Source organism: Mesoplodon mirus, assembly GCF_964341445.2.
Source record: "Mesoplodon mirus genome assembly, chromosome: 6".
NCBI lineage: Eukaryota > Metazoa > Chordata > Mammalia > Artiodactyla > Ziphiidae > Mesoplodon > Mesoplodon mirus.
This window is the reverse complement of record NC_138982.1, coordinates 138751216-138766650: the sequence shown is the minus strand read 5'-3', so window position 1 is coordinate 138766650 and position 15435 is coordinate 138751216. Positions and strand designations below refer to the sequence as shown.

The 15435-nt window shown below is 51.5% G+C and overlaps 1 protein-coding gene across 1 annotated transcript in view; it reads right to left on the bottom strand.

Annotated features, from left to right (window-relative positions):
• The window catches only part of SIM2 (SIM bHLH transcription factor 2), a gene marked incomplete at its 3' end in the record, with an annotated part of 46078 nt that overhangs the window by 29697 nt on the left and 946 nt on the right, over positions 1-15435 (bottom strand). Inside the window, exons 2-3 of the mRNA XM_082625524.1 lie at positions 7225-7307; positions 3871-3960 (exon numbers count right to left, since the gene is read on the bottom strand). Coding sequence (XP_082481650.1) covers positions 3871-3960; positions 7225-7307 — 173 coding nt within the window. The remainder of the gene's footprint in view (positions 1-3870; positions 3961-7224; positions 7308-15435) is intronic.

Below are 15435 nucleotides of genomic sequence, written 5' to 3'. Positions count from 1 at the left end.
AGGAGACAATTAGCATTTTGTGGTTCTCCCTGTCATTTTTTTGGTACTAAAGTCTGACAGCCAGGATTGCTGCATTTACTAATTTAAAAGCAAGAATAAATTAATAAACTCTGCCACATGAAGTAGACTTCTTATTCCAATACATGCTTTTTAAAAAGTTCAATAGGGCGTCCCTGGTGGCGCAGTGGTTGAGAGTCCGCCTGCTGATGCAGGGGACACGGGTTTGTGCCCGGGTCCGGGAAGATCCCACATGCTGCAGAGCGGCTGGGCCTGTGAGCCATGGCTGCTGAGCCTGCGCGTCTGGAGCCTGTGCTCCACAACGGGAGAGGCCACAACAGTGAGAGGCCCGCGTACCGAAAAAAAAAAAAAAAAGTTCAATAAAAGGCTCTGAATTGGGATGGGCTTATAACACATAAAGAATCGTTTTTATATTCTCAAATAGTTCAGAAAGTTATTTAGATAGTGCAGATTAAAAAAAAAACCCACCAGTTTGCTCTGAATTATCACACAATTATGGCAAACCTAGGAGCTTATGTTCCTTAGGAGCTGCTAACATAGAGTTTAACCCCGAATTAATGTGAAAGATGTCGTTACTTAGAGATATTGTTATAGAGAATAATTGGAAGTTCTTGGAACACAGAAGGGCGTTACGTAAATATAAGCTATTACTGCCTGTATTCATCAGAAAACCTGTTTAAAAGGTTACTCTGACTAGTGGGTAAAATTTTATTCACACTTTTATCTCTGGTGATTAAAAAATATCTTGAAGCCTATTTTAATTAAAGTTTTCATGTTTGATATGTTTGTCTGACTTATACTACTGCTAGTAAAAATAATCCAAAAGGTGCGAAAAAATTTTTTTAAACAGAAGTTGGGTATTTGACATTCTTTTCAATACCTTATTTTACTATTTAAGAAGACAGAAAAAAATACACATTGTGATTCTGCCTAGATTTCCTTCTGCAGAGTTAATTGGGAAGAGGAGGTAGATTTGAGGGCAAAGTTTGTTGTTGCTTATTTAAACAGTTCACTGTGAAACACTCCCCAGACATCAGCGTGAAAGTGTTTTTGTAGCTGGAGACTGATACTGAGATAGTCCCGCCAGGAGATCAGAAAAAAATTAGCCGTCCTACACGGACAGGCAGTTTGACTTATTTTAAATGGACACTTCTCCTGGCAACATACAGACAAAAGGCATCTTTACAATTTTTTTGGAAAATTCAAAATTATGATATACAAAGTTTTACGTCTGCATTAGGACCAAAAGGAAATATAATTTAAATTCCAATTCTGCTTAAATTTCCTTTCTTGGTCATTTGTAGAGACGTGGATGGATCTAGAGACTGTCACACAGAGTGAAGTAAGTCAGAAAGAGAAAAACAAATATCGTATAATAATGCATATATGCGGAACCTAGAAAAATGGTACAGATGAACCGGTTTGCAGGGCAGAAAGTGAGACACAGATGTAGAGAACAAACGTATGGACACCAAGGGGGGAAAGCTGTGGGGGGATGGTGGGATGAGCTGGGAGATTGGGATTGACATGTATACACTAATATGTATAAAATATGTAACTAATAAGAACCTGCTGTATAAAAAAATAAATTAAATAAAATTCAAAAATCCAAAGAAAAAAAATTTCCTTTCATGGCGTTTATCATGAACAGGAAGTATATTTGTTACCTATCCAATGTTTTGGTCATTCTTAATTATTGTGTTCAAAAACAATCATTTTTATTTCCCACATGAAAAGAGAAAAATGACAGAGAGCGAAAGAGAGATGTAAAATGCCAGACTGAGCAGCCTGACAGAATGAACTGGAAGGTCCTGATATGTGCACAGTGCCTTATGATGTGCCAGAACATTCCCCATGACTAATTATCCCTAACATGTGCCCACCAAAGTATGCTATTTGAAGCGACTTTTCTGCTATTTGAAGTATAGTTCTAAAGAAACTTACAATGCCTGGCTTTTGTGGAGCTCCTTATAGTTTATAAATCACATGGGCCCTTGGTATGTTTCTCACCATGATCCTGAAAGAGTAGTAGAGCAGGCACTATTTTCTTATTTAAGTTATGGTTCAGAGAGGTCAACTGCCTGCCCTTATCAGACAATGAAAACCATACAACAAAATGCATTTCCCTTTTTGCGTTGACTGCTAGGGAGCTCAGATCTAAATTTAATATTCAGTAAAGGTGACTCTATCGGTTTTAAAGTATGTTTGACCAGTCATTTTATTTTTTGACCAGCCATTTTTAAAGTATGTGAAATGTTTTGTCTTGTTTGTGACATTATTATAAGACATCAAAGGTTTTATAAGTTACAATTTAAAAAGTTAAGGAATCTGATCAAGGGCACTCAGCCACAGATCAAGTCAGGAGTAGAAACCAGTCTGGGTCTAACTAAAGGGCCTTAAATAATTCTAAATATTCAAAGAACAATGAGGTGGAAATTCAGAGAATAATAACTTTGGAAAATATAAAAAGAGAAAATTTCATATTTCCAATAGTATTTCCCATTCCACAAGTACACTAATCCCATGAGTCACATAGGTGAAAGAGACAAGCCTTAATAAATCTCATCTGGGAGAACTGGTATCATAAAAGAAGAGAAGAGGAAGAGAACAGAAAACGCCAAACAATTTTAATATGTGATTCGCTTTAGAAGACTTTGCAGAAGAAAACACACAGGCGCAGAAACCCACTTGGACATGGATAAGGATATACATCCACTGGAAAAGAAGGCTGTAAACAAATGGAAAGTTTAAAAAACGTCTTGGCAGAAAAAGAAGAAGAATACACCAGATGCAGGTTTCCAAATTGGTAATTTTGTTTTTCAATGAGAAAGCCCAAGCCACTTTAATTGGCATGTTTTATTTTGGCTTAACTACAGGAGGAGGCTGGTGCAGTACAGATTATTCATGTGCCTCCTGGGAGCCCATTTCCTGGATCTAATTAATTCTAGTGTGTCTTCAGTTGTAATGAAAAAAAAAGCACTCCGATAATTCACAATGTAAAGAAATATTTAGCCCCTATATGTATAAAACAATGTGACTCTTAGAATCATGATCCATGCTTGTTAAATCAGAAATGTGAATGGCAACAACCAGTGGACTCTCCCACCATCCAGAATGGCCACAGCCCAGACAAGCAGCCAAATCCTCTACCAAACCCTTGGCTTGACGGGATAGAGAAAACAGTGCACCTCTCTCCTCCAGGGAATGAACCCCTTTTAGAAAACAGTTTCAGAAAAATCGGTAATATTTAAATGTTCTAAAGAAACCAGGACCTTGCTGTGCAAAACAGTAGTAAACTGAGTTTTATGAGTTTCTATCACAAGCATATAAAATGCTTTACTGAAACGACCAGTGAACTGGAAAAACTCAGGAAAAATTACCCTGAATTCCATGTGAACACTCATAAATCTACCCCCCCTTTTCTCTCTCCCCAAAGCACATTCTGCATAAAATTCATGTTCTACATCAGCTTGCCTCTCTTTCATAGCAACTCACAATACCACGTGCAGACCATCAAGCGTGGACTGAAAAATCTCCCTTTGTGAAGCTCTTGTTAGCGGCAGAGAACTTTACTGTATAAGCAGAGTCCAGGCTATTGGACAAGGCTGACTGTTGCAAAGACATTACGAGGCATTAGCTCCAAAGGAAAAAGAAAGTAGAAAAGTGAAACATAACACGGAGAAGAAAAGCCCCGCGGGCCGGCCGAAAAAGACGATTTTGTAATTTTGGATTATGGTTCAGGCACAAAAGTAGACACTAGGACAGACTCATTTTCAAGTTGGGTAAGGCTGTCAAGATCCGCCAACGCTTAACTTATTATTTTGGTTGTACGTAAAATTAGTCAATACCCACCTGGGACAAGCCTAAATGCACAGAAGCTGTTTCCGAAATATACATGATTTTGCCGTCAGATGCTACCACAAAAACAAATCCATCCAAAGTCTGTAAAAGAAAAAGCGTCAGGGTAAGAGATAATAGACAGTAGAGTTAAATCTGATCATTGTACTGGCACTGGATGGAGAAATGTATAAAGTATTAAATCAACGTATATTGCTAAATGCAGAAACGGCGCCCCGGGGCCATGAGAAGGACTATAGGTTTAGTTCCCCAGCCAGGCTCTCAGATGCTTTTAAAGGACTTTAAAAACAGTCTTACATCTACATCACAAAAATCATGCAAAGCATTTGAGAATTCCTATCATGCTCAGTTTAAACGTAATAGCTTTATTGTTGGGGTTATTTTAGCACTTAGCACAAATCCGGAGTTCTATGGTACTTAGGGGAAAATCTACCGCTGTATAGACCATTTCATGTCATAATTGGCAGCTGTTTATACCACTAGAACATATGCTTTATTTGCCACAATTTTCTAGTTATCCCTAAGTACCATTTGAATAATAAATTCCGAACACTACCACTCCCCAGAAAATAAAATACCTGGTTATTTTTAACAGACTATGTCTACAAAATTAATTATTTAGAATCTGCAAGAGATCAAACAACCTTTGCAAAATTCAAGGAGAAAAAGTACCAATTTCTGAAAAATTAAAGCTACCTACATGATATTCTGATTTTGCCTAACTTGGCTAGCCCTCAACAAAATAAAGTAAAATTATAAGAGGTAATTAAGTCAAATAAAGGGTAATGATTATATTTATGTGTGGCAAGGATAGAAAGACTAAATTATTTTTGAAAAAAGGGAGCTGCATTTCATTTACTCATTCATATTTTAGATCCAGAACCAAAGAAAAGCAATAAAGTTGGTGAAAGACCCATACAACCCACAACATTGCCCCCATAAAAATATTCCAAATTAATTTCTGGCCACAAATTCTATTTTTACAGCATGTAATTGAAACCAGATTACCTTTGGTTTTTCTAAATCCACCCCCTCTTTGGAGGGGGGCCTAAAAAGAATGTAGAAGTGAAACCTGAAAGATATCCTTACATTCTGCTATCTCAAATACAGTTTTGCTGCAAAAACTTCTTTGCCAACTAAGCTATCATTAGCTTTCCCTGTGCTGAGGTTGAAATCAACATTTTGATTACAAGCCCGATTTTCATGTTTCTAACTCAGCTACAAAGTATTTCCCCAACTAAACTCCTTTTCAAAGATATAAACTATTCAGCAATTTCTGAAGTTATCCACGTTTTGGCACATTTTGCATTCTTGCTTAACTCCAAAATCATTAAAGAGATACATTTAATGAAATAGTATCGGACAGCCAGCCATATGAGTAAAAGAGAAAGAGTTATCAAAATTAAATTCTGAAGGTTGCCAGCAGCAGCTTAAAAAATAATACTCTTAATGGAAAATGTTGGTTATGCTTTCATAGCTGCAAACGACCTAATGCGCTTGCGAGTATGTTAACTGCAAAGCCACCCATCCACAGACACACTCCAGAATTAAATAAATGTACAGTGGAGAAACTTGGGGGCGTTGACTTTGCTGCCAGGTTTTCACTGGAGCTCTCTGGCACTTAGTTGTCTCTGATATTAGTGTCACTTATAATATGTAGGAGTATCAAACACTTAAAATACCGCGCACGGAGCTGGACCCGAGCTTGCGGGCAGAGCAAAGGGCGCGCGGGAAGGGCTCCAAGAGCACCATTTCCCGGCCGGCTCCCACACCACTAGCTTTACGTTGTAAAAGCCTAGGGTTTCAAATACATCCCGGGATCTTCTCTTCCCCAGCGCATGCATTTAAAAAAATAAATCACACTAGGGCATTTGGGGCAAAAGAGTTTTGAAAAGATCTGCTTTTTCGAAGCGCGGAGCCGACTCGCTGACCCAAGACACAGAGTTCCGTAGCCAACCTTTTTTTTTCCCCCTTATAAAGAAAACACAAAATAGAAGGAGGAAATGCAAAATAGCTCTCGGTAGGCATTTTTCGGTGGCAGAGACAAATGACGGGAGGGGGAATGAATCGGGTCGTTGATGAGGCTCTGTAAAGGGCATTTGAAAGATTCCGAGACACGAGGCGTTTCTGTGCCCACCTAGCTCCAGCCGCGGATTTGGAAGTGGCCAGTCGCGCGCACGGTTACCCCACCCGAGCCCCAGACACCGCGAAGGAAATCCGAGGTCAGGGGCGGTTTAGTAACCGCGGACTGAATGGCTCCGGGCTGGGGCGCTAAGCGGCTGACACAAACCAAGCAAGGACTTCCTCCGTGAGCCAGGTGACCCCGGAGGTCGCACCATGTCATGAGCTGGACCGCTCAAGAGCTGGACCACTTGAGTTGAACAAGGCTCCACCACTTGCTGTGGAACCTCAGGCATGTTGCTTAACCTTTCTGTGCCTCAACTTCCTGCTCTGAAAAAACTGCAGTTAAAAATAGAACGCACTCTAGGTGGCTGGTGAAGAGAGATGATATAGTAAGATTCAGAAAGGCTTCTGGCCGGTAGCAAACTCTCAGTAAATGCCAACTGCTAATACTCAATTATTATTATTATTTTTTTGCGTTACGCGGGCCTCTCACTGTTGTGGCCTCTCCCGTTGCGGAGCACAGGCTCCGGACATGCAGGCTCAGCGGCCATGGCTCATGGGCCCAGCCGCTCTGCGGCATGTGGGATCCTCCCGGACCGGGGCACGAACCCGTGTCCGCTGCATCGGCAGGCGGACTCTCAACCACTGCGCCACCAGGGAAGGCCGTAATACTCAATTATTGATGCCGTCTCTCCTCTATTGCAATCTCTCCAGACACACACAATTGTCAGACGCTTTAGGCTGCCTCCCTCTGGCTCAGAGCAGCCGGATCACTCCTTCTCTGGCTCCGGCGCCTGGCACAGCGTCTGGCACAGAGCAAGAGCTCCATAAAAGTTTGCCGAAGGAAGTAAGGTTGGAGAGGACTTAACCACACCCAGGGGCGCCCTTCGGCCTAGGTCTCGTGGGCTAGAGAGTCCTGGGGTTGGGGCGGGGGAGAGGGTGCCAGGTGTGGGGTTGATGGGGGGCTGGCCTGAGGCTGCCCCGGTTGAGCGGAATCCACACGCAGCCCCGGCCCTCCGAGGGGAGTTGGGGGGAATTGGCCCGAAGTCCGATCGCTGCCTCGGGAGACCTCTGCAGTCTGGGGGCGGCCTGTGGATCCTCCCGGGGCTCCTTGACGAGGGACCCCTGGAGACTGGGGCGGTGGGGTCGGAAGGGAGCCCCTACCCGGGCGGGCCTGGGCCGTTGGTGGCGGCGGCGCTTTTCACCCCGCGGCGGCCATACTACCTGCAGCAGGTGCGATCCCAGCTCCTTGGCGACGCTGTCCAGGGGCCCCGCGCGGCTCGGCTGTCCCCACGCGTCTCCTAAACCTGGACGGGGAATAAAGCAAACCGGTAAACAGCAGCGCGCAGCCAGAGGCCTCGGCACCCGGCGCCCCGCCGGCCGTCGCCCCTTTGCCTTCGATTAAAAAGGAAAAGTCCAGAGGAGAAATTCCCGCCGAGGCCTTGGTGTCCAAGCCGGCCAGGCCCACAGCTCCCGTGGGTCGCCCGCGTGCTCACGGCTCTGAAATTGCTGTTTTATTGGAAATGCCACAAAGTAATCTAATCTGCTTTGAAATCGGCCATCCTCGTAGCCAAACGGGGATATCGATTTGACCAGTAAATATTCCCCCAAGGGTCCTTCCTCTCTCCCTTCCCTGCGCCGCCGGCAGCCATGCACTTTCCCAAAGACAGAGAGGCCCGAACGTAAAGCCCCCGCCGTCCTGGAGGCAGCTTTTCGGCATTAAAACGACAAAACAAACAAACAAATAAACCAAAAAAACCCAAAACTTTTTCAACCCCCTGTCATCTCTCCCCTCCCCCGCCCAGGACTCTCCAGCCCTCACAGGGGCCCCAGGAGCGCCCACCCTCTTCCAATCCAAGAGCTACAGCCTGGGAAGGGGTTACCTGGGGGCTTCCAGAAGGCGAACTCCTAAGTCGCCAGCGGCGGGCGGGGTACGGGCCGAAGGCGGGGAGAGCCGTGTGTATACTAGACGGTAACTGGGAGGTGTTTGTTGGCACATAACTGGGGTCTCCCAGCCCCTCCGCTTCTTAACTGTCCCTCCAAGGCCTCCGTTGCTCCCCACCACCTCCCCGAAGGCCACCAGTGTTGCAGAAGGCGCACCAGGGCCAAGGCAGCCCAGCTCGAGAGAACATCTCTCTCCTGCGCCCCCCGGCTCAGCTGCCGTGACCCCGGAGATCCCAGGCTTTGCCTGCACGCCCGGAAGGAAGCAGGAAAGCCGGGTGAGATTGCGGCGCTAAGCGCCAGCTGGGAGAACCCCAGCCACTCCCAGGCGTCCTGCTGGCGGCCTGGCCCGAAACCCTCCGGCGAGCGCCGCGGCCCGGGCGCGAGGCCGCAAAGACCCGGGACCGCTGTGCTAGCAACGCCCCCCCCCCATCCCCCGCGAAGAACGGCTCTAGGCCCCTCGCGCGCCTCCCCCCAGGGCTGCGACCCTGCGGGTGAGCTGTGGGTCGCGCGGGCGCGTCCGTCTCCCCTCCCGCCAGAATTGCAGGTCTGACCGGCCCCCTGCCCGCTGCTCCGGGAGTGTGCGACCAGGGGCCAGAGCGAATCCGAGGCCCATTCCCAAGACCGAAAAGCCCCTCCAAGCAGGCGGCGGCGAGTGGGTTTCGGGAGAGGGTCGCGCAGGCACGCTGGGTCTCTCCACTGTCCTTGGGGCGCCCGGGGCATCGCGGCTTCTGGAACCCTCGATCCTAGCAGGCGGAAAATGCACCTCCAGGCCCAGGGCCCCCGCAGAGACTTTGGAGACCCTTCTTTCGGCAACTTCTATTATGCAACTAAGAAAGGGATGGCCTGTAATTCTCCTCCTGGGCTCTAGAATTAGAGGTTTATCCTGGTCTCCCTGTGGCTAATCTCCACATATTCCAATCTCCCAAATATGATCGCAGCCCCGCACCCCCCAGATTCCAGCACGTGAACGGAGGTGTCTCTTTAACCCCAGGAAATCACTGCCCACCCCACTCTCACTCCCAAGGATCACCACAGTGACCATATTATAGGGCCACTGGCTCTCACGGTAGGTCCTTCCTCCCAGCACCCAAGAGGCCGGCCTGCTGGTGGTGGCGTTGACTCCATTTAACCAGAAATGGAAAGACCCCAAATGTAGAAGCCTCCGGGCCCTGAATGAAGAAAAAACATAACAAGGGCCCAGGAATTCTGATGTCCGAAAATGGACAAAGGCGCCCCTGTAACTGTCCTTTACCTGCTCCTGGGCCCGTCCCCTGGTTTGGGCCAAGCCACCTTTGCCCGGCTCTCTGTGGACAGTGAGCTCCGCCTCCAGCCTTGGCTCCTGACAGGGCCTGGGGCTGAGTGACCTGAGTGACCTGAGCACCTTCTTCGGGAATGACCCCCAAACCAAACTCCCCTGCCTGGGTCTCCCAAAAGCCTTGTCGAAAGCTCTGGCCTCACATGCAAAAAGTGCATTGGCTGCACAGGACAATTTTTCCGTATAATTCAAAGCCTGTTCTCTTACATCATTATAATTTTTCGTATCATTTCTTGATGCCTCCGCTTCGCCAGCGGGGATTTGGACCTGGCACGAGGTGGGGCAGATGGTGGGGAGGCTCTCCTTAAGCAGCCCTACCCCCCTGCCAACTCACAGGGTGATAGCGCTGTAAGTTCTTCCATTAGAAACCTCTATGGGCGAGACTTTTCCCCTGGGCCCATAAAAATCTCCTTTGGGCTGGATGCAGAGACTAAATAAGGTAAGGTTTGTAACAAAAAAGTCATCTTGTTACTGTAAAGCCATACATGCTCCTGAAAAAGTGAGGCACTGGCCATGTGGCCCTTATCTAGACCTAACAAAGGGCTTTATTTGTTAGAAAAATGAGGGCAGGAGTGTAAGAAAAGACCGCGCTAAGCTCCTCCAAGGTTATCAGCCACTGGTGGTCTGTTTTGCCTGATTCTGGGAAATCCACACCCCACCCCATCCCAATGACTGCAGGGGAGCAAGGCAGGGGAGGTTCCAAACCTGGCCTGTAGTTTCTGGCCAGGGTTTGGGGTCCTGCTTGCCCTACATGTGTCAATAGGGGAATCAGATGGGCACTCCCTGCTACCGGGGATCCAGATGGCCAGGTCACTGGGGAGGGGGGTCAGCCACTAGGTCGGAGGGAAAGGGAGCCAAGTGTCCCCTTTTCCCCTCTGCCTCCAAGGGTTTGTGGGTGCTTGCACTTGGACCCACACTCAGCGAGCGGGCTGTTTGGTTTAAACCCTGTCAGGCCCTGCCCACCACAGAAGCTACCTAAATACGGTCCCTCCTCTCTGGGTGCTCAGTCAGTCAGTCAACAAACAGCTCTTGGGTGCCTGCTGTACCAGGTCCTCAGCCAGGTGCAGGTCACAGACCATAAACATCAAATCACACAAACGATCTGATCTCCCAGTAAAGGCGACATTGTGCAGGGGTTCCCTCACTGTGAGATAGAGTCACCCTCTCAGATGAGGGGGACACACGAGTTGAGACCTGAAGGAGGCAGTTAGGTTTGCTCCTTCCTCTGGACCCGTGAGCAGGACTCACTGTGGCCACTGACCAATGGGTCCTGCCCCAGAGAAGGGTCTAGACTTGGATAAAAACTTCCAGGATGGACGGCGGTTCTCACACTTCCCTGAGGGCAACCTTGGGTATCTAAAATGGTGGCAATTCAGTTCTCTTCCGGCCTTGGAATGGTTCGCGGTCACTGGGTCCCTGAAAAGCCCGGCCCTTGCACCCTTTTAGAAACCCACAGCAGCACAACGGCCCAGAGCGGGTGTGAAGGGGGTGGTAGGTAGAGACGCCCCGACAGGGTTTGGCTCTGGGTGGGGGAAGGGAGGGGATTCCAGCCCGGCCTGCCTGGCCACGGGCCAGTGTTGTACATGCACAGACCACGGACGACGCAAGCGCCCGGAGACCCGGTCGCCTGATGCTTAGACCTTGCAGGATGGGAGGGTGCCTCGGCCGAGCCCGCGCTCAGGAGCGCGCGTGGCCAGCGCCGCGCTGGCCAGGCTTCCAGTCCGCGCCCCGGAGCTCCCCGAGCCGGTCTTGGGCGCTGGCCTCCGGGTGCTGAATCTGCGGCGCCCGCGCTCCACGACCTCCCTCCCACCTCCAGGGCCCCCCCGCAGCTCTGGAGTTCCCGTCGCCACTGCCGAGCTTCCCGCCCCGCCTCTGTGAACTTTCCCTCCCGGACCCGGCGCACAGCCTGGCAGGCTTCCAAGTAGAGACGGGGAGAGGGTTGTAAAAACCCACTTTATTCTAAAAAATAAGTCTACTTAAAAAAAAAAACTACATTATTTCGGGCTGCGGCAGGGAAAGGCCTCGGATCTGTGACTCCATGTCGGGCTAGGGCGAGTTTCTCCTCAGCAAACCCTCTAAATCAAAGCGTTTCCATTCCCAACAACAATTTCTAGGACCGCCCCAACCCCCGCACCTTCCCTTGGCACTCAGGGGTGTGTGTGTGTGTGCGCGCGTGCACTGAGTGGGAAGGACTGCCTGAATGTAAACCCAGACAAATGCAGCCACTGGAATAATTCAGGCCTCCAACCCCATTTACTGTGCGTGTGACATGTTCACTTCTTCAGAGTAAAAAGTTGTGGTGAGTGTTGCAGTCCCTGCCCCTCTCTCGCCCACACCTGTCTGGGATCTTGGTGGGAAGCGGGAAGAGGGGCTCTGTTCTCTTCCCACGACTGGCCTCAGCTTCCAGCTCCACTCCTGAGCTGGGACCTGCAGCCAGTCCCTCCTCGAGCCCTTTCAGTACAAGTGCCCGGAGGGGAGGCCACCCTCAGCCCCACAGCTGGGCACAGGAACCCCAGCTCCTAGGAAGAGGCCTAACCCTGGTGATTGGCCAGGGAGCTCCCGCAGCCCTGACTCGTACCTCCTGGAGCCCAGCGTGGATCACCAGATGGGGGAACTTGCCCTGCATCCTGCCCAGCGTGGTCACCACGCAGCTATGACCAGAGAGCAGCAGGCTTCTCCCACCCCGGGTGCTTCTGTGTTTCCACAGTGCCCCATCTCCAGAAGTGAAGGCCACGCTGCAAAGAGGGCAGGGAGTCCCTGGGCCCCAGCGTTTCCCTGAGCCCTGTGAGTAACAGGCCTTCCCAACCACATTAACTCACTAAGCTTTCAATTCCGAGTCCACTGCCAGAGCCAGCCTTGCTCTCCTGCCCTCTTCCCTGCCCTCCTACCTTCCACTTCTCAGTTCGCAGTTAAAGGGGAGAAAACGGTGGGAACCCAGAAAACAGCTCATCTTCCAACTCCAGGCAGTGAGTCCCGGAGGTCCACCGAGTGGGGTGCGCCACTGTTAAGGTCGCATCTGGCCCGAGGAAGGCAGTGAGCTCACAGGAAGGACTGACTGGAGTAAGAACACAGTAGATTTCCACCTGCGCCCGCCTGCTTCCTCATACCCGATCCCGGGAACCCTGCGCAGCAATGGAGTTGCTAATGGGCCCATTTTACAGACAAGGAGACAGAGGCCCAGCAGGGCAGCTTGACAGAGCTGAGCCTTGAACCGGCTGTCTGGCTTGCCAGCACCCCCAAGCTTGCGGACTGGCCTCTTTGCGGAGTGTCCACCTGGCTCCAGTCGCCTCTCTGCTCCTGCCCTGGGGCTTCTCCGAGCTCCCCTTTCTCTCCTCCTGCCTGGGGGTCTCGGGATGAAAGGAGCCGAGGCCAGCAGCCTCTCTTGCGCACAGAAGCACAGGCGACGCAGTGGCCTTCCCGCCTGCCCTGCCCTCGCGGGGGACCTTGGGAAAGGCCCGCCCCTCTCAGGCCTCAATTTCCTCAAATACTGAGGGTTAGTCTGGCGATTCCTGTGGTTCCTTCGGACTGTGCTCTTCATTTTCTAACTCCCAAAGTCCTAACTTGGCTTCTAGATGCTTCTTCACCCAGGGATCCGGCTTGGCTATCACCCAGCGAGGCCGCGCTGGGCACATCGGGTCCGCTCGGTATCTTTCCGTTCGCTGCCGAGAGCCGGAGCAGGTCCAGGAGTTCCCGCCGCGGCGCAGGACTGGGCTGGCCGCTAAAGCCTCCCTGACGCCCGCGTCCGGACCCTCGCAGCTCCGCCAGGCCCCGTCTGCCTCCCGCACCGCCTCCCCGGCGCAGCCTCCCGAGAACAGGTTAAATCAGTTTCGGGTGCTGCTTCCGCGCTCCCACCCTTCGTCCTTCAGAGCCCCGGGAGCGGCGAACGAGTCATTTTGCGTAATTGAGGTCTTTCTAAACGCTTCTTTTCCTCTGCCCCAGGCACCCAGCTCCTCTAGTCTCCAGTCGCAGACTGACTGGAGGGGGAAGGTCTGCGGGCCCCAGGCCTCCGAGCGCAGGGAGGCGTCCGGAGGCTGCTGGCCCACCGTGCAGGCGAGCGCCCCTGCTCCCAGCTTCAGCGCTGCAGGAGCCGCTGCGGTCTAGATCACCGCCTGCTCCCCATTTTGGAGGAATCGGGACCCTTTAGGTTCAGGACTATTTCCAAAACTCTAGGGCCACATAACTCTCCCCGACCCCTCCTGGAGTTCCAGTCTCGATGGTCACCCCCAGGAGACGCCCAGGCCGCCCCTCAACTAGACCACTAGGAACAAAGCACAGGGGCCTGGTGTTCAGGGGCCAGACCACAGCCAGCGCTCCCCTGCAACCTGCTCAGGGCCAAGCAGTTCGGGGTCCCAAGGCCTGAAGCCTCGCTTCGCAGCGCTGGAACCTACAGACCCAGTTTAATGTTTGCAGGAGCATATACACACCACTTCCCAGTTTTTAGCCGCTTTCCTGGAAAGCCCCAAACAAGTGGCTAGCAATTAGCCCCTTTCTCCAGGCCTCAATTTCTGGCTTACTTGAAATCATTTAGTCTTCTGATCATGTCTTTGTAATTTGTATTTCCAGTGGGGTGGGAGGGGGACAGGAGAGAAGGCTTATGTCCTGTCTGGGCTCCACACCTGCTTTGCAGCATGGGGATTAAGAAACGGTTCACCCGAGCAAACCAGTTACCATTCTTCCTCCCAGGGTTGGAAGGAGACTCGGCTCTTATAAAACCCAATTCTCCTTTAATTTTCACTGAAAACTTCAGCAGGGGAGGAATCATCTCTACGTCGCTGGAGGGCCGACAAATAGCGTCCACTGGGCCGCGGCTCCCAGCAGGACGGGCGGGAGCGGAGAGGGGGGCCCCTCGGTTGATCGGGGTTGGAAAGGAAAAGAACTTTCCCTTCTAAGAGCTCTGGGCTGTGGCAGCCAGGTCACAGGTTCCTGTTCCAGGGAGGAAAGTGCCCGCCTGGCCGCACAGCGCAGCTGGAAGGCTCTGGCGAGGACAGGCCACCGCTTCTGGCCCCCTCGGCTCCCTGTCCAGTGGCGCTCAGCTCCCCAGCCAGCACGCTGCAGAGCTGGAGGTCTCGCTGGGGGCCAGGCCCTAGGAGCTCCACCCAGGAGGTGGTGTAAAGGGCAGTTTATGACCCAGAGGCGATTACAAATAACAGGCTTAGGGGCGCCCACCGTAAAGAGATCGAGTTTACTGACTTTAGGTCGATTGCCTGGCCTGGAACTGCCTTAATGGAGGCGCCCTGCGCTGGAGAGACACCTGTCGCGGCTCTGCAGCGACCCTCCCCGTGCCCTGTGGCTAAGGTTGTCTCCCTAGTCGTGCACCGGCTTCTGATGCTCCAGAGGCTGCCACAGCTCTAGTGGTTCCTCGGCCTTCAGGCTGGGGGGTACCCATCGGGTGCTGGAGCAGAACGTCTCAGACAAGCGCCCTAACCCCTTCTGCCAGGCCGCAGCCAACATGGCTGGGGACAGAGACATTGGAAGGTGGTCGGTTCAGAACCACCGGGACACCAAAAGGGACGCCGTGGTGATCAGGCCTCCTCCAGCCCTGCAGCTCAGAGGTGCCCGCCCGGCAGCTACCGTCACCGACAGGCCGTGTGCTGGCAGGGAATGCCCACCCGGTGTGCCACCACTTCTGACCACTGAGAGCCTGCTGGGCCCGTGGGTCCTGGCGACCCTTGCCCACCATGGCACCTGCTCCTCCGGGCTTATAATCCAATCTAGAAAAGAAGACTATGCTCAGGCCCGCCTGCCATTTCCGAATTAACCGCCTCCCTTTCTCTCCTGCCCCATCTCGGCTCACCTGTTTGAGGTGAGTCTCTCCCACCCGGACCTCCAGAGCCCCAGCCCCAAGAACGGCGAGCAGAGAAGAGACCACCTGAGAGGCCCGAGTCTGAGGCCCAAGTCCCTGCAAGTGCTCTGCTGGGAGCTGGGGCCTGCAGGGCCTGGGCCTCCCGGTGTACTCCACTCTCTCCCAGGGAACAGCAAGCACCCTTCACCTCCGGCCCGGGTGCACTGTGCTTTCCCCCCACGGAAAGAAAGTAGGAAGGAAAAAATAAAAGGGGGAGTTAAAGAAATGAAAGGAAGGAAGAAGAAAGACCAGATTGGACTAGTGCGCTCATGGAACGATCCCTGGTTCGCCCCCCGCTACCCCCCAGCCCTGGGCCCGAAGATGGCCTGTGTCT